Raw genomic sequence first — 19,024 nt, 5'->3', positions numbered from 1 at the left:
CTGTGCTGACGGCTTGGAGCCTGGAGCCTGCTTCAGATTCTGTGTCTCCCTATCTCTCTGCTCCTCCCCTGCTCACACTCTGTCTCTCTCTCAAAAATAAATAAAGATTAAAAAAAAACCGAACTGTAGAATATCCATATAGTGCAATACTGCGAAGCTGATAAAAGAATGAGGTAGGGGTGCCTGGCTGGCTGGCTCTGTTGGTAAAGCATGGGACTCTTGATCTCAGGGTCGTTGAGTTCAAGCCCCACATTGAGTGTAGAGATTACTTAAAAAAAAAAGAAAAAAAAGAATGAGGTAGATCTCTATGTGCTGTTTGGGAAAAATGATATTATGGAGTAAAAAAAGGAGCAGCAAGATATGCTTGTGTGCTGACTTATGTTGACTTCACCTAGATACACAATGGAATTATATGGGTGTGTATGCTTCTCTACAGGGAGGCAGCAGAGACTGACAGTGGCTACCTTTGAGGTTCTGGGGTGGTGGGGTGGGGAATGGGGGTGGGGAAAAGGCTTACTTTTCACTTTATCTCTACCTTATTTATTTAATTATTTTATTTAATGTTTATTTCTTTATTTTTGAGAGAGAGAGAGAGCATGCGCAAGCTGGGGAGGGGCAGAGAGAAAGAGGGAGACAGAGAATCCGAAGCAGGCTCCAGGCTCTGAGCCGTCAGCACAAGCCCAACGCGGGGCTTGAACTCACAGACTGCGAGATCATGACCTGAGCCGAAGTTGGACGCTCAACCGACTGAGCCACCCAGGCACCCCTAATTACCTTTTAAAGAAAAGTGTTAACAGGGAGTATTTCAGAGTGGGCATTATCAGTCATGTTTTCTTTTTGTACTTTTCTGTATTAAAAATCCCTAGTAAGTGTAATAAAGTGGTTGATGAAGTAAATTCATACATGAGTGATCCTTTACTTAACCTGGAATAAATTGCTTTTCCACAGAAAAGAGTAAAACATTGGTTCTGGATATATATATCTATATATATATATATCTATATATCTATATTTATATATATATCTATATATATATATATCTATATATATATCTATATCTATATATATATCTATATATATATATATCTATATTTCACGTCCAGTGCAGAACCCAATGTGGGGCTTGAACTCACAACCCTGAGATCAAGACCTGAGCTGAGATCAAGAGTCTGACGCTTAACTAACTGAGCCACCAGGGCACCCCCACGTACATGTATTTACCAACAGTTGTCTTTGCATGGGGGAATCAGGAGTGATTTCAAATGCATTCTTCGTGTTCATTTATATTCCATTCTCCTTCTGTAATGAACACACACTCCTTTGTAATTCGGAAATATGTCCGTATGTGTTGGGAGGCATACTGTGCTGGGTAACTCATGTAAAAGCAAATAGGAACACTGATGTCCAGCCTAACTGTTGCTGAACAGATGCTTGATTTCATTTTTTCCAAATGAATCTAGCCTGCTACGCAATGCTTAAAGAAACGTCAAGTTTCTGAATGGCAGCATTTCACTTTGTGGATTTCAGCGAGTATTACCTTGGATACCCGAGGGGCACGTGGTAAGGCAGCCCATGCTCTGTCCTGAAAATTCGTGGGGCTCCTTCACCTCGTACTTGCAGAGGGTTAGCCGCCTCTCTGGAGCCCTGTGTTTTTCTCAAAAAGAATCTTTGCCTCTGCCCGAGTGCCTGGATAAGAACTTGGTGGAGACTTTGCTTCCCATTCCATAGACTGCAGAAAAAGGGCATTAGATCTGGAAACTGGGAAGGTCAGTGTTACCAGTGACTTGCTTTGTTAGATTAAGTTCCAGTTCCTGATAATACATCCTTTCATTCTGGGGGAACCTATTTTAGAAAAAACCATGGAGTGGATACCCTGCTGGCAACCAGCTCAAGGATGTGCTGTCTTATTAACTCTTGGTTGTCAGGTTCTCTCTTCATTGTGCGCACTGAACAGGATCGAGGGGCAGCTGGCTTCTCTCAACCCATCCAGCAGGAGGCAGGATGGCATGCTTTACGAGCCAGACCCAGGGTTGAATCCTGGCTTTGCCAATTACTAGCGTGTGAACTTGGACAAGTTACTTGCTCTCTGAGCTTAGATCTCTTTATTTGAAAAATGAGAGTAACGTCGCCTTTCCTCTGTATTTGTAGTGAGGACCTGATGTGATAACTGTATAAAATATGGAGCATAGCACGTAGTGGGTAGAAAACATGAGGTGTGGTTGGGTCCCGGGTGAACTGAAAGAGTTCAGAACAGTGGTTGAGAACAATTATGGTTGATGACAGTCCACAGTTCCTTAGCAGACCTTACAGGGCCAGGGTAAGAATGACGGCGTGCTGAAAACGGTTCATTTGTTTCTTCGTTTTCCAGCAATTATTTATTGAGCATGTATTACGTGCCAAATGTGCTTTTAGCCACTGGGGACACTGCTCTCAGGGATCTTCTAATCCAGAGTGGGAGAGACCCAACAAGACCAGTTCTTTCAGTCCAGGACCTCCTCCACCAATGAATAGTTTGGGTTCTGAAAATACCGCAGTTTGCGAGTCCACAGTGACTGAGAGAAATAGCTTGAGCAAATCTCTGTTCCTTATAACCCGGAGAACCCAACAAAGGCATCAACATACACGCGCATCACATCCACACGCATCCACATGCATCCATGTGTTCACACCAATTACCATGGCACACACAGTATGTACACATCTATAACACACACGTGTGCACACGCAGCACAAACAGCACAATACATGTATGTATATATAGCTCCCACACATGCCTACGTATAAACACGGATGCATCACACATGTGTTTATCCATGCATGCACACACACCCACGCATCCACAAGCACTCGTATTCATGCATGTGCATGTGTGCATTCACATGCACACACAGACTCACACACACACACACACACAGGTACTTTTAGGGCAAGGGAGCCTCAGATGATCTACCCAATCCTTTCTTTCATAGATGGGAACGTGGAAGCCCGCGGAGGGAACTGACTCATGCCGAAGTCAATGGCCAAGCTGGGACTAGGGCCTCCAGTATCTCTTTGAGGATGCAGGGTCCCCAGAACAGTCTGACTTTCCTGGAGTCCCCAGAGACATTTGTTTAGAGGAGCAGTCTTGCCACCACTCAGAGACACTCAAAGATAATTCTCTGTTCTTAAATTTTTTTTTAATGTTTATTTAATTTTGAAGGGGAGAGAGATCGGAGCGTGAGTGGGGGGAGGGGCAGAGAGAGAGGGAGACCCAGAACCCGAAGCAGGCTCCGGGCTCCGAGGTGTCAGCACAGAGCCCGATGCGGGACTCTAACCCACAAACCACGAGATCATGACCTGAGCCGAAGTCGGCTGCTCAACCGACTGAGCCACCCAGGTGCTCCTTTGTTCTTGATGCAAAAGGGAATCCTTCTTGGGTAAGCTGGGCCCAGGAGCCAGGGCCAGGCCGCAGGCAGAATTTGGAGGACCTCAGGTGCTGGTCACTCCTTACGGAATATGCCCAAGAAAGGAAAGGTTACCCACAACTCTCCAAACATCTGCCCCCCTGTTTTCCAGGACTGGCCCAACTTGCTTAATTCCTCAGTCATTTCCCCTGGAAGACGAATAGTGTCCGTGTTTGCAGAGGCCAATGTCTCTCAGCATAACCGTACAGTGTCCTGGGCAGAGGACGGGCTTGTCGAGCAGTGGGGACAGAGGGCTGACCCGAGCCCTCACTCGGGATTGTTGATCTTAGTTTGGAGATATGTAAAGTGAAAGGCTGTCTCTGGCCACATCCTGGAAAAGCTCGGCTTATCAGCTGGAGTATTTTTCTACGCAAACAAGCCTCCTGCGTACCTGCTCCTTCTTGATCAGGGTGAGAGGGGCTTACGTCCCTCCTTGGGACTCCCTCGCTTCTCAAGATGTCACGGGGTATGCGTGACACAGAGCAAAAGTGGCTCCGGGAGCAGGGGTACGAGAAATGGCCCTATGGGTTCCTAGCATCTGGGCTCCACCCCAGGGCCTGCTGGGATCCTGATGGGGAGGATGGGGGATGGACATAAAAATGTCAGGAAGAAGGAGTAAGGCAGGCAAAGCTGGTGTTGCCCTTCTTCCTACTTCCACAGGTCGTTATTGTAAGGTGGGGGGTGTGGAGCGAGGGGGTAACAGCCATGAGCAATGAGCCATTTTCTTCAGGAAGGAGCCCCTGGTAGAACTGACAAGTGTCTGGAGGGGTCAGGCTGGTATCAATATCCACAAGCTCTCACTTGGTGGTCTGGGGCACAGCAGAGAGTTTCCAGTATGTTCTGAGGACAGAGGCCCCTCTTGCCCATCGGACCGTGAGTTCCCTGCTCACATCCCCCTACTCTTTGAACCCTTTTCTTTGAAGTCTGGGGTTTGATACCCTCCACCCCCTCATTCCAATCTCTGGTCTAGAATTTCTCCTCTGGCTTTTGGGCTTTGGCCCAACCTCCCCCACAGCTGAGCTCCTGGGCTCCCAAGGGTGCATCTGAAATTCCATGTTTCTGGCATTGTATCCCTCAGCCTTGGCTCTCCAAGGCTTCCGGGATGGAGCTGCGTTCTCTCCGCCCAGTCTTCTCGCCAGAGGAGAAGCATTGGGCAAGAACCAGCCCGACCCGTGGGGTCCAGGTCTGCAAATTTCCGCAAGGCCTAGAAGGAGTGGCTGAGTCCTCTTTTTAGAGACCCCATCATGGTTGCAGACAGGAAGGTATTTCTCAAAAGCTTGCTTATGATCACTGTGACTTGTTTCATTGCTCGTTGCCTTGAGATCTCACCCGTTCTACTTCCTTCTGCTTTTTGCTTATTCACTGGTGGGAAGTGGCCAAAGGAGGAAGTGCAAGAGCGAGAGAAAGCAGAGGGGTTGGAAGATGCGGGAGCTGAGTCGGAGCTGACTGGCTCCACCAAGGGGGGCCCGGGCAAAGACAAGATGCACGGGCTCCTGTTCTTCCTCTTCCTTTTCCAGCTTGCAGGTGAGCGGGGCCCGGGTCTGTGCTAGAGAAGAGCTTCTGGGGCAGGAAGAAGGGGGCCCAGCAAGGGGTCCCGCTGAGAAGCAGGCTCCATTCTAAGGAGATTCTCCAAGTAGTGAGTCTGTGTGTGTCATCTACTCTATTCCTCTCCCAGGGTTTTGGTGCCCACTGTTGCCAGTGTGGAAATGTCAAGGGTGCCTTCATAAAGGAACCCCACACAAGGCAGAAAAGGCATGATTCCTGACCACCCAGGGGCTGATAATTCCAGATGCACAGACTGATGGGCCCCTCTGGTCCCAGAGAAGCAGAGGGGCCCTGGTGGCTCGGGAGAGCCGGCGAACGCTTGCTCCTGGACTCTCACCTTTGAGAATGTGTTATGGGGGAGGAAAGAAGGGAGAGTGGAGGGGGCTTTGGAGGAAAGAGAGCAGGGCGTTGGCCAGACAGGGAGGGAGAGGTGGTTCCAGGCATTTCGGGTAGAAGGAAACAGCAGAAGTTACTGAGGGGCTGAGTCGGAGGGCGGAAGGAAACTGTAGATTGATGGATAACATTTTGATGAAAAATTAAAGGTGGGGGCACCTGGGTGGCTCAGTCGGTTAAGTGTCCAACTTCGGCTCAGGTCATGACCGCATGGTTTGTGAGTTCCAGCCCCACATCGGGGGCTCTGTGCTGACAGCTCGGAGCCTGGAGCCGGCTTCGGATTCTGTGTTTCCCTCTCTCTCTGCCCCGCCCCCGCTCAAGCGCTGTCTCTCCTTCTCAAAAATAAGTAAACACTAAAAAAAAAAAAAAGAAAAGAAAATGATGGGGGTTTTCTTGACATGGAAATGCTGTGGCCAGAGGGCTCGGTGTTGGGCCTCTCTCTCGGGAGCCCCTGCCTCTCCTCTCTTGGCTTAAATACCACCTCTACCCCGATGATGCCCAATTTTGTATTGCTAGCATACATCACCCTGGACCCCAGAATCTTTTAATCAACTGCCCATTCCACATCTTCACTAAGATGTTGACATTTCAAATGTGACCTGAGCATATTTTTCCCCCTCGAATTCCTTTCTCTCCCATCTTTATGTTTGGCAAATTCCATCTTTTCTAGGTGCTGGGGCGAAACCCGGGGTTCACACATCTCTTCTGTCCTATCCTATAATGATCCTTGGCAAATGCAAGCCTGATCCTGTCTTTCCTCTGGTTGAGACCCTCCAATGACCTTCCATCCTACTCAGAGTAAAAATACAGAGACCTTCCAGAAGCTACACGGTGCAGCCCCTGGTTCTCTCACCTCCCCACCTCCCCAATCTCTGTTTCTACTCTGCTCCCTCGGCTCAACCCACTGCAGCTGCACCAGCCTCTTAGATGTTCTTTGAATGTGCTAGGTACACTGCTGCCTCAGGGCCTTTGCACTTGCGGTTCTCTCTGCCCAGAATGCTCTTCCTCAGATAGCCTCAGGCTCCAGTTCCTCGCACCCTGCATGTCTTTGATTCTCACTGAAGCCTTCATTAATAACAAACCTCATTAAAATTGCAATTCCCTTGCATTATCTTTCTCCACTGTTTGACTCTTCCTTCCCCCACCTTGAGAAAACAAACTTCAGGAAGGCAGAGATTTTTGGGCCTGAAACCATACCATCTACAGATCAGAAAAATAGTAACTATTAGTTGAGCGACTGAATGTATCCCATGGAGGGGGCAAATATGATTGCTGTACCCCACCCTCCATATTTCTTTTTCATAGAACTGAACATTCGATACTCTTCACATTAATTGGAGAGCACATACATTGCCCATGAGAATGTAAAATGGTGCAGCTACTTTGGAAAACAATGTGACAGTCCTGAAAATGTTAAACATGTGGTTGCCACATGACCCAGCAATTCCGTCCCGGGTGTATACAAATGTGAATGTTCATGGCAACATTATTCATAATCGTTAAAAGCTGGAAATGACCTAAATGTATACCAACTGATGGATGAATAAATAAAACATGTCATACCCGTACAATGGAACATTATTTGGCCATAAAAACAAATGAATACTGATACACGCTGTAACACAGATGAACCTTGAAAACATCAGGCTAAGTGAAAGAATCCAGATGCAAAAGGCCATATATTATCTGATTCCATTCCTACGGAATTTCCAAAATACCTAAATTCATAGAGACAGAAAGGAGATTAGTGGCTGCCAGGGGCTGGGCAGGGGGAGGAGGAAGGGAGTGTGTCTGGTAAGAGTAAGGGGTTTCTTTTTGGGGTGATAAAAATGCCCTGGAATTAGATGTGGCAATGGTAGCACAGCTCTGTGAATGCCCCAAGAACCGCTGAGCGGTACCCTTGAAAAGAGTGAATTGTATGGGAGGTGAACCGCCTGTCGAGGAGCAGAGGGAAGAATTGGGAGCAGTAGATCTCTCGAGGAAAATCTCCGGGTAGCCTGAGGCATTGTGTGCATCTGAGGCTCTAACGGGTGCTCATGGCAAGCGGAGGGCCCTTTGTGACTTGTGATTCTTTTTCATGGCCGAATTTGATCATCCGTTCCATCAGTCGGAGAAATGAAAATGATGCCTCCAAGAAGCGGTGTGTGCTCAGCGGAGAGCCGGAGAGCCGAGCTAGGTGACCCGACGCAGAGAGACTCGGAGAGGGGGGAGGTGGTGCTGTAGATGGGCTGCAAGGAGCCTCTGCGAAAAGACGGCTGAGCAGACGCCTGGCGGACGAGAAGGATCGGGGCGGGGGGGGGGGGGGCGGCGGGGCGGGCAGCTTTTCAGGCACAGGGAACAGCAAGCTTGAAGTCTGTGATAGGGACTTGAGTCTGGCCTGGGCAGGTCTGAGGAACAGACGGGTCATGTGGCTTGGTCATGTGCTTCACAACAGCGCCGTGGGGCAGATTGGGAGCCTATCATTCTGTCTGGCAGAAGAATCGTGGGGGAGGAACGTGAGGCGTCCAGGACCACAAGGCTGGTAAAGGCAGAGCCCGGGGTGGGTCGTAGGAATGGAGAAGGCCCACGTTGGATGCGCCCTTAGGAGGCAAATCAGCAGGGCAGCGAATGTGCATAAAAGACTGCTTCTTTCTCTCCCCGACATCTGGAAACAGGGGAGGTTGGTGAGCAAATGTGAGAGTAGGGCTGGTGGCGTGTGCACGCACGTGCACGCGCTTGGGTACGTGTGACCAAGGCAGAGTGAGAACAGCGGTTGGAAGCCAGCAGGCACAGCTGGGTGCCAAGCAGCCACCTGGTGGGCGCTGTGAAGCTTTGCCCCCTTCACCAGCCTCTCCCACGGAACTCGCCATAACAAGCTACCGTTTTACCCCTCACCACTTCCCATTTCTGAAGAGTTTATTGTTGGGGCCCCGGGGTGGCTCAGTGGGTTAGGCGTCCGACTTCCCCTTGGGTCATGATCTTGTGTTCATGAGCCCTCATCTGGCTCTGCCCTGACAGGGTGGAGCCTGCTTGGCATTCTCTGTTTCTCTCTCTCTGCCCCTCCCCTGCTCTCTCTCTCTTTCTCTCTCTCTCTCTCTCTCTCTCAAAAAAAAAAATCATTAAAAAAAATAGTTTATTGTTCTAAAGGCATACAAGAAACAACTATGAAGCAGGGTATCCCATTGGACTTTGCAGACTACTTTCTATGAGAAAGGAAGGGATTTTTAAATACCCTATATCTTCAGAGAAAATTAGCCCTTTTGTCCAACTTCAGCCTCGCCATGAGTGGTGGCAGACACTGGGCAAGACTCAGGTGTGCGGGGCCCAGAGTGGAGACTGGCTGATGTCCTGTGCTGTGTGGGCGTAGGGGTCCAGTCCTGTCACTCACTGATGGTGAAGCTGTCACTTCCCTCTGGGGCCCAGCTTCTTCCTCATCTGGGACTACTCCCCATCAGCTAGTCTGTGAGTAACCACGTCTGCTGAGGATGCTGCTCCGTGGGCCTCAGGGGTGCCTTCTGCGACGGGAGGCTTCAGACAGCAGGGCGGGAGCTCTGCCGAGGTTGGTGGGGAGGGAGCGCCGGGACAGACGGTTCTAAGAAGCGAGTGGAACAGACAGTTCAAGAGTCAGGTCCAACACCAGTGCTCAGGTGAGATAGGCTAATGCCACCTTATTAGTTTCCTAAGGCTGCCACATAAATTACTGCAAACTTAGTGACTTAAAACAACACAGATTTATAGTGTTAGAGTCTGGAAGTCAGAGTCTAAAAAGGTCAACGGGGCTGCATTCTTTCGGGTGGCTTTGGGAGGGAATCAGATTCCTTGACTTTTCCAGAGGCTGCTGTGTCTTTGGTGTGTGGCCCCACATCAGTCTTCAATGTCCCTTCTCCTCTGGCCCTGACCCTCCTGCTTCCCTCTGATAGGGAGCTTTTTTTAAAAAAAATTTTTAATGTTTAGTTACTTTTGAGAGAGAGAGAGAGAGAGAGAGAGAGAGCGCGCGCGTGCATGAGTGGGGGAGGGGAAGAGAGAGAGAGAGACAGAGACAGAGACAGAGAGACAGGGAATCCTCAGTGGGCTCCAGGCTCCGAGCTGTCAGCATAGAGCCTGACGCAGGCTCGAGCCCAGAAACTGCGAGATCATGACCTGAGCCGGAGTTGGACACTTAACTGACTGAGCCACCCAGGCGCCCCCTCTGATACAGATCTTTGTGATGATTTGGGCCCACCCAGATACTCCAGTATAATCTCTCCATCACAAGATCCTTTATTTAATCACATCTATAAAGTCCCCTTTTGTCACGTGAGATTGAACATATTTTACAGGCTCTGGAGATTGGGATGTAGACATCCTTTGGGAGCCATTATTCTGCTTACCATGCCATGAAACAGCCCTGTCCAGGCATTATTTTTTTCCCAATCATTTTGAAAGTAATAAATGCTCATTGTGGATACTTAGGGAAGTACAGAAAAAAAAGAAGAATTAGGAAAAATTAAAAAAACCTATGTCCCTGATCTTAATGCCCAAGGCAACCCAATGCTAATTTTTAAAAAATATTTATTTATTTTTTGAGAGAGAGACAGAGGGCAAGCAGGGGAGGGGCAGAGAGAGAGGGAGACACAGAATGCAAAGCAGGTTCCAGGCTCTAAGCTGTCAGCACAGAGCTCGATGTGGGGCTTGAACCCATGAACCACGAGATCTGTGTTGAAGCCGGACGCTTAACCTACTGAGCCACCCAGGCTCTCCAATCCAATGTTAATTTAACATTTTAACTTATTTCCCTTCAATCTTTTTTTTCTGTGCATATTTAAAAAGTTAGTTGAGATTATACTGTATATGAGATTTAAAAATCCATTTTAATTTCGTAGGAGGATTTTCCACACAGTTAACAGTATTTCTAAGCAAATTATCAGTGCCTGCATTACATTTTATTGAATATTTATTTTCCCAGTTGGTGGATGTTAACCATGTTTCCTTTATTTTTGCTATTTAAATAATTACGTAATGAATCTTGGTGCATAAATTTAAAAAATTTTTTTAATAAAATATTTTTAAGTTTATTTATTTTGAGAGAGAGAGACAGAGAGAGCGAGTGGGGGAGGGGCAGAGAGACAGGGAGAGAGAACATTCCAGGCAGGTTCTGCACTGTCAGCACAGAGCCTGACATGGGGTTCCAACTCACAAACCTCGAGTTCACGATCTAGGCTGAAACCAAGAGTCGGACACCTAACCGACTGAACCACCCATGTGCCCCCCAAATTTTTAAATTTAATTTTACAGAGAGAGCAAGCAAGCAGAAAAGACGGAAAGAGGGAGAGAGAGAGAGAATCTTAAGTACACTCCAAGCCCAATGTGAGGCTCAAGCCCATGACCCTGGGATCATGACCTGAGCTGAAATCAAGAGTTGGAGAAATCAAGAGTTGGATGCTCCACTGACTAAGCCACCCAGGCATCCCTTGGCGCATATATTTTTGTTAGCTTCTCTGTCAAATCCTAGACATATAATCACTGGAGCAAAGGGCATGATTATTTTGCTACATAATTGCCATATTACTTTCTGTAATGGTTGAACTGGTGACATACCTCCCAGCAGCTTCTCTGAGTGTCTGAATAGCCATTCCACATCACCCATGTCAGCAACATAGTAGTCACAAAAACTTGGTTGATTTTATATATGAAAATGACATCACTTTAAAATGTTTTCATTTGCAAAAAAAAAAAAAGTTTTCATTTGCTAGATATTTTAATTGAACATTTCCAATTTTACTATCCATTTGAATTTCCTCTTTGTGACTTGCCTTTTCTTGCCCCTTATCAATTTTTTTTTATAATGTTTACTTAGTTTTGAGACAGAAAGAGAGGGACAGAGGATCCAGAGCGGGCTCTGTGCTTACAGCAGATAGCCCGATGTGGGTCTCGAACTCACAATCCTGGGATCGTGACCCGAGTTGAAATCAAGAGTTGGATGCTCAACTGACTGAGCCACCCAAGCACCCCTATATATTCTTTTAAAAAAATGACTTAATCCTTTTCTACATTATTTGTTTCAAATATTTCTTGCAGTGTGTTCTTTGCCTCCATGCAGTCTGTTTTCTGGTATGTCCAAATGTTACATTTTTTTAATATGTGGTCAAATTTACTGACTCCTCTGTGATGAAAATTTAATTTTTTAATTTAGAAAGTGCCCCCTTTCATTCAGAAATTTTTCCTTTTTTTAAAACATGTATTTATTTTTGAGAGTCAGAGCACCAGCAGGGTAGGGGCAGAGAGAGGAGACACAGGATCTGAAGCAGGCTCCAGGCTCTGAGCCATCAGCACAGAGCCCGACGCTTGGTTCAAACCCCCGAACCGGGAGATCATGGCCTGACCTGAAGTTGGATGTTTCACTGACTGAGCCACCCAGGCTCCCCTTTTCATTCAGAGATTTTATAAAGACTCCTAATTTCCTCTAGTTTAAGAAGTGATTTGCTATTTTGTGTTGACCTTCTTAGTCTCCCTATCTTTACCTACTTGGAGCATGTGGAGAGGTGAAAGAGTCCAGCAACACTTGTGCAAAACTGTCCCCTTCCCCACTTTTTTTTTTTTTTAATATCTCCTATGGTACATTATACTCCAGAGAGTTGAAAACCTATCTCTAGGCAAATACCAATAGTACATCAATGTTCACAGCAGCATTATTCATAATAGCCCAAAAGGGAAAACAACCCAAGTGTCATCAATTGATGAACAGATAAACACTGTGTGGCCTATCCCTACCACGGAATGAAGTGCCTGCATAGGCTATACCATGGACGAGCCTTAAAAACATTACACTAAGTGAAAAAAGCCAGACACAAAAGGCCATACATTGTATGACTACATTTATACGAAATGTGGACTTCAGAGCAGAGAAGTCTATAGACAGAATGTAGACTAGTTCTACCAAAGGAGCAAATACCGGGTACAGTGTTTCTTCTGAGGTGATGAAAATGTTCTGGAATTAGAGGTGATGGTTGCAAAGCTCTGTGAATATCCCCAAAACACCAGAGTAGATGATTTAAAATGAAGAGTAAAGGGTGCCTGGGTGGCTCAGTTGGTTAAGATCTGACTTTGGCTCAGGTCACGATTTCACAGTTTGTGAGATTGAGCCCCACGTTGGGTGAGCACGAGCCCAGCTTTGGGTAAGCCCTGCTTCTTTCTCTCTCTCTCTCTCTCTCTCTCTCCCCCTTCACTCAAAAAAAAAAAATTGAGTAAAATTCATGATATGTGAATTACATCTCCATTTTTATTTTAAAAAAATTTTTAATTTGTATTTATTTTTGAGAGAGAGACAGAGACAGAGTGCGAGTGGAGAGGGGCAGAAAGAGAGGGAGACACAGAATCTGAAGCAGGCTCCAGGCTCTGAACTGTCAGCACAGAGCCTGACACAGGGCTTGGACTCGTGAACTGTGAAATCGTGACCTGAGCCAAAATTAAGAGTCGGATGCTTAACTGACTGAGCCACTCAGGCGCCCCAAGCCAGTGTTTTAAAATGGAGAGGTTCCATATAAAATCCAGATTCCTGGTTACTCTAGAAAAATTAAAAGGTCTGAAGCCACAGAGCCCACATCTTGCATGAGGAGAGTGGGCCAAAATGTACTGGGGTCTTGCTTTCGTTCAGTCATTTGCTCTCCAGATGACTTTGGCCACGGGAAGGGGGTGGGGTGGACTATAGAAAGCTGTCATTGCTCAGTGTTGACATTTTTGATTCTTTGAGATCTGTAGTTGTGCTCTTAGGTGATTTCTATGATGGATTTGACCCAGTGGAGTTTTGAAGGACAAAGATCTGTGTTGTGGAAGGTCTATTCCTTCTTTGACTGTTATTCAACTCATGAGGTCCTTGGGTTTATTGGAATCATTTGTGATGCAGGAGGCTGTGGCTCTTCCTCAGGAGGTGAGATGGGGTGGTGACAGGCACATGGATTTGTGTTTTCCAGGCTCATCTGATATCTCGGGTCCAGAAGCAGTCAGAGGCCTGGTGGGGGGCTCACTGACGGTGCAGTGTCACTATGTACAAACGTGGAAGAACAGCAAAAAGTGGTGGTGTCGAGGAGCCAACTGGGGAAACTGCCATATCCTTGTTAAAACCGATGGGTCAGAGCAGGAGGTACAGACAAAAAATGTGTCCATCAAGGACAATCAGAAAAACCTCATTTTCACCGTGACCATGGAGAAGCTCAAGCAAACTGATGCAAATATTTACTGGTGTGGGATTGAGAGATATGGAGTTGACCTTGGGGTCAAAGTCAAAGTGACCGTCCACCCAGGTAAGAGTATGTGTAAGTGTGGCTGTGTGCCTTCAGGGCCCACTCTGTCCTGGGCTCTAAGATTCCTCTCCAGTGACTTCAGTGTCACTCAGAGTGAACTGTCACACAGGGTGGTTGAGTCCTGAGCTCTCTGCGAACCCAACTGACCCCTTGGGGTTGAGAGGGACAGGGCTTCTCTTTGCTCTCTTGGCTCCCAGCTTCTCCTCCAGGATGGGATTGAGCTTGTCTGGGCATGTGTTTCTCTGCACGGCTCCGAGCCCGAGTCTATTGCTAACAGAGGTCAAGGTGATGGTCCCAGTTTCAGCCCATAGGACAAAGGGACCTCCTTCCAGGGGACCCAGAGACCCCAATTCTTGCCAATGCTTCCCTGGACTTCTGGTACCCTGAGTCCCTGCTCTTCCTGGAGTTTAGGGCCGGGACTTCATAGCGGCTATTCCCCTGCTCTGTTCCGTGCCACTCTCAGGGGGAAGGGCCCCAGCATAGTCGTGGTGGTGTAGTTGATTCCTGAGGTTCAGAATGGCTTCCACAGTGAAAAAGCTGTTTACTTCTGCTCCTGTCCTTTTTGAATAAATAAGATTGGGGAAGGCATTGGCAAAGGCCTTGTCATAGGCAGTGTGAATGTTTAAAGTCCGGCTGAATTCCAGCTGCCTTTGTCCTGAGGTAACACTAGGCCCCCTCTAATCCTTCCAGGGCCTGCTCAACATCCTCCCTGGACCTGTACCCAGTCCTGCCTGCCTCTGAGGCTGAGTATCCTAGGGGTCAGGGAGAAAAGAGCGGTCTAGGCTATAGGCCCTTCCCTTCCCACGGCCCAGCTCCAGGCTCCCCCTGGGCTCAGAGCCATGTGCAGGGCTGTGGGCAGGTTAGCAGGCTGAATAGTGTATAATCTGGTCTATGTCTAGCACCAACTACAGTGTCAACCACCAGCTCAAATGCCCACATGTCCACAACGCCAGCAGAGACCAAAGGCCCCCCGACTATGACCAGCCACCACTACGATGGCAGGTAAGCCAGTTCTGGTGTGCTGTTTCCTGTGGTCTGCTTGGTTTGAACTCCTCCAATGGGGGGGTACCCTTTGCAGTCCTAGGGTTCCCCTAATTACCGTTATGGCAAGAACAGTGGTATTGATGATTTGTCCCATCTCAGGAGCACCTGACAGCTCACAGAGGGCTTTCTTGTCCATTGTCTCTTAATTCTTTGACCCTACTCACGAGGAGGAGTAGGCAGATACACATGTTCCCATTTTATAGAGGAAGAAACAGTCTCTCTCATGCTTCTTAGTAGCCTGCCTGGCCAGTGCAGCCAAAGTGGCTTTCTAGAAGTTGAGAGGCCTCTCTCCAATTCCTCCTATGCCCTCTTGACCTTGTTTCTAGATAGGATGATCTCCTTTTGCCCGGCCTTCCTGTAGAATCCGAATGGGAGGTCTCCAATCTGTCTACTCTCGCCTGGAATCCTTTCTTTTTCTCTTTCCCATTTGTCTTCTGTTTCAAAAGTTTCTTTCTACTAACCTTCTTTTAATAAGTAATAGCTAACAGGGCGCCTGAGTGGTTAAGCGTCTGATTCTTGGTTTCTGTTCAGGTCATGATCCCGTAGTTCGTGAGATCAAGCCCTGCATCGGGCTCTGAGCTGACAGCATGGGGTCGGCTTGGGATTCTCTCTCCCTCCCTCCCCCCCTCTCTCCCCGCCCCACTCATGTAGAATGAATTCATTCTACAAATTCTGTGACTAGTGACAAATAAGAGATAGTCTTTGTATGAGTTTGCTCAGGATGCCATGACAAAGCACCATATCCTGGGCCACTGAAACAACAGACATTTATTTTCCCACTGCTCTGGAGGCCAGAAGGATGAGATCAAGGTGTCTCAGGGTTAGCCTCTTCTTGGGGCTCAAAGGGAGAAGTGGTCCCATGCCAATCTCCCAGCTTCTGATGTTTGCCAGCCATCTGGGGGGCTCCTTGGCTTGTGGGAGCATTAACCCAATTTCTGCCTCTGTTGTCACAGGGCCTTCCTGTGCATACCTGTGTATGGCTAGATTTCCCTTTTGTAAGGACACCAGCCATTGGATGAGGTCCCATCCTAATCCAGTATGACCTCATTTAGACTTGATTACATCTGCAAAGATCTTATTTCCAAATAGGTCACCTTCACAGGTTGGGAATGAACATGAATTGTGGGGGTGGGGGACACTATTTGGTCCAGTACAGCAGGACAAGCGTAGAAGCAGGGAGACCTTTCCAGAGCTCATTGCCATATAGGTGTCTGGACCCACTGAAACCCTGTGGAACCCTCCTCTCCTTAAATTTTTTTTTAAGTTTTTTTTTACCATCTCTGAGGGTACTCAGGAGTGGGATTCCCAGGCTGGAAATCACAAGGCCTCCAGGTCAAAAGGTGTTGGCCTTCCTGGCTTCCAGGCAGCTGGGACAAGGCCCAGAAGCAGGAGGCAGGCCGGGGTGCATGGTGTCTTTCTGTTGTTTCCAGTGCTGACTCCATTAACCTCAGCATCCTGCTTCCCCTCATCTTTGCCGTGTTGCTGCTTCTCCTGGTGGCGGCCTCACTCTTGGCTTTGAGAATGATGAAGCAGCAGAAGAAAGGTGATCAGATTCAGCCGCTGGTGCTGAGCTGGGGCTGGGCGGGGGGCGGGGTGGGGGGAGCTGATGGCTGGTTCTGCCTCCACGTTCTCAGGGTAAATACACCCCTCCCCTCTCAGAACCCACAAGGACCCGAGGTCTCCTGGGGTGCTCTCCAGTCCCCCCACTCCTACCACAGCCGGGGGACTCTTGTAGTCAAGGGCGAGGGGCGGGGGGCACTGCTTTTCTCCTAGATGTATGTCTGGGGCCTAAGTTCTAAGTTTCTGTGCTCCTGAGTATCTAGGCTTTTGAAACTAAGAACCAGGAGAAAAGAACCTGTTTCTTTGTTGCCTCTAATGGGGGTGGGGTGGGGGTGGGGGGAGAATCAGGGGTAGAGGCCAAGGGGCAGAGAGAAATAGGAACCACCAGCACTGAAAGCTGGTCCATAAGGTTCTGACCTAACTCCTGCACCCCACTCAGAGGGCAGCCTGCATGGGGCACCATGCTGGGTACCAGGCACAGCCAAGCAACTGGAAATGCAAGGAAGGGATGGGCTCAGCTGCCCAGCAGCCCCTGGCCCACTCGAAGACTAACTGGAATTGGGTGGATCACAGGAGACGAGACAGACCTAAATCAAGGGCCATGGAGCTGGGGAGGGAGGGGTTCGGCACCCCGGGTAGCTGGGAAGGCAGGCGTGACTTTGAGTTGACTCCCGAATGATGGATGATGGTGGAGACCCGGGGGCATCTCGGGCAGGACTTCCGGCAGAAGTTATATGTGCCTGCAACTGCCCAGCAGGAAACTTAACCACACGGGCACCAAGGGCCACCAGATCAGCTGATGACAGTTCCTCGATGTGGGGAAGATTGGTGAGGTCTCCTTATTTCTCAGGTGGAGAAGGGGCAGCTTGGAGAGGTAGTGACCAATGTCACAGAGTGTGTCATCTGAGGAGTCAGAATCGGAACCAGGTCTCACGTCTCTGAGTCTGGAGCTGAATCCACCTCTTATCTTCCAGATTTCTCTTCCCCAGACCCGGGGGCCCTGTGAGTCTGGAGACGGGCTTTCTGATTTTGATTGTTTTTGTCTTTTAGCTGCTGGGCCATCCCCAGAGCAGGTAAGAGAGCTTCTGAGGTCAGATCAGAGACACCAGATCGCGCCTTCCTCTCTTTCCTCATTGTCCCCGGAGCGCTGTTGTCCAAACCTATCAGACAAACCGTGTCCTTGTGCTCACGGCCCAGCTGCAGAGCCTGGGAGGATGGGATTCTGGAAACAGACAGAAGGGGGGAGGGCGGGAAGGGGGTAGGCATGGGGGCTGCAGAGGAAGCTGGGAGAGGGGGGCCTAGGGAAGCTTGGCCCCGTAACCCTCTGTGGAAGACGACCCACTTCCTCTCCCAGGTGATGCAGCCGCTGGAGGGGGACCTCTGCTATGCAAACCTGACCCTACAGCCAACCGGCTCCTCCCAGAAGAAGGCCTGCACAAAGCCCTCCTCCTCTGCCCTGGAAAACCAGCAGGAAGTGAATTATGTCACCATGGTGTGTACCTGGGGCTGCTGTGGGCCTTAGAGCCAGATAGGCTTTCTCCTGCCCATGTGGGCACAGAGGAAGAGGGGTGGGTGCTGGGCAAAACCACAGCCATTGAGAGACTTGCCTCTGGAGCTCCCCTCCACACCTCCCTCCTCCCCAGACTTTTGGCCTTTGGATGTGTCTCTACAGCAGTCCTTGGCACTGGAGGATGCAGAGTCCCATCAGACATGGCCCTCATGCTGGTTGGGTCACAAGCCAGACAGGTCGTGACCTAGAATTCCCTGCGAAGGGTGCTGCCCTTGTTCAGAGTCGAGGGAAGGTCTTCTGCTGTGGTTGGAGCTCAGGGAGCTGGCAGAGGGAAGGCGACAGGAGCTGGAGGGTCTGGGAGGAGCCTTCAGAAACCCTGAAGGCTCTGTTTCCCCACCTCATCCAAGGCCTCCTCCGTGCATGGGCGTAACCTCCTGCCTGCCTCTCTGACCCCTTGGGCATCTTTATTACAGGCCCCCTTTCTGAAGGAGAACATTTCCTATGCGGCTCTGTCTTGGGAGCTTTTGGATCAGGAGCCAACCTACAGCAACACAGACGTCCTCGTCACCCACGTTCCCAGAAGGAACCCTGAGGAGTCCATGGAATATAGCACCATCAGGAAGCCTTCGCCTAAGCTCCAGGCCCCCCTCTCCAACCCCACACAAGGCCTGTGAACATGTTCCTGTTTTGTCTGCTTTCTGTCCCCAGTCACTTCATGGGGACCAACTGGTGACTGAAGCCTTGGTCTGGTCCAGCTAGCGTCACTTCGTCTTCCATCTGGGTTTGGGGCCTGGTCTCAAGGGGCTTTCGAGAGGTAGACGGGAGTCTCTCTACATCCTTTTTCCTCTCACATGGCTTGGGAGGGGCTTAGGGATAGGCTCTGGAGCTGCCAAGGGAGTAATAAAGATAATGATAATAGTAATAATTAACCTTTATTTATTGCCTACCACATATGGTGGGCTGAATAATGGCCCCCAAAGTTATCTGTGTCCCCATCCCCAGAACCTGGGAACATGGCAAAGGAGCTACGTGGCTGTGTGAAGTTGAGGATTTTGAGATAGGGAGAGTATTTTGGATTATCCAGGTAGGCCCTAAATATAATCACAAGGCTCCTTGTAAGAGGGAGGCAAGAAGGCCACAAGAAGAGAAGGTGGCAGATGACAGAAGCAGAGGTTGGAGAGATGTGGCCAGCAGCCTCCAGGAGCCAGAAAGGGCAAGCAGTGGATTCTCCCTTGGAGCCTCTAGAAGGAACCAGCCTGCCAACACCCTGA

At 49.0% G+C, this 19,024-nt stretch overlaps 2 protein-coding genes across 4 annotated transcripts in view; one reads left to right on the top strand and one right to left on the bottom strand.

Moving 5' to 3' along the window:
• Positions 1-19,024, bottom strand: part of RAB37 (RAB37, member RAS oncogene family) — a 59,957-nt gene that overhangs the window by 20,952 nt on the left and 19,981 nt on the right. The window lies entirely within an intron of this gene.
• On the top strand, positions 4,594-18,678 carry CD300LF (CD300 molecule like family member f). Of its 2 annotated transcripts, XM_040456323.1 has the most exons (8): positions 4,594-4,705; positions 4,817-4,967; positions 13,310-13,639; positions 14,539-14,641; positions 16,114-16,226; positions 17,294-17,316; positions 17,598-17,735; positions 18,227-18,678. In XM_040456323.1, the coding sequence occupies exons 1-8, from the start codon at positions 4,688-4,690 to the stop codon at positions 18,425-18,427; spliced, it is 1,077 nt and encodes a 358-aa protein (XP_040312257.1). In that variant the 5' UTR covers positions 4,594-4,687; the 3' UTR covers positions 18,428-18,678. The 2 variants fall into 2 exon arrangements, with proteins under 2 accessions (XP_040312257.1, XP_040312256.1); XM_040456322.1 differs by having other exon boundaries at positions 4,679-4,967.

Source organism: Herpailurus yagouaroundi, unplaced genomic scaffold (genome assembly GCF_014898765.1).
Source record: "Herpailurus yagouaroundi ecotype Mexico unplaced genomic scaffold, PumYag 217, whole genome shotgun sequence".
NCBI classification, from domain to species: domain Eukaryota; kingdom Metazoa; phylum Chordata; class Mammalia; order Carnivora; family Felidae; genus Herpailurus; species Herpailurus yagouaroundi.
The sequence above is the reverse complement of the archived record's forward strand: the minus strand, read 5'-3'. Positions and strand labels throughout refer to the sequence as shown.

Coding starts and splice junctions, on each gene's coding strand:
- CD300LF (XM_040456322.1), top strand. CDS start 4,688: ATGGTTGCAGACAGGAAGGTATTTCTCAAAAGCTTGCTTATGATCACT. Junction 4,968..13,309: donor CTTCCTTTTCCAGCTTGCAG/GTGAGCGGGGCC, acceptor TGTGTTTTCCAG/GCTCATCTGATATCTCGGGT. Junction 14,642..16,113: donor AGCCACCACTACGATGGCAG/GTAAGCCAGTTC, acceptor TGTTGTTTCCAG/TGCTGACTCCATTAACCTCA.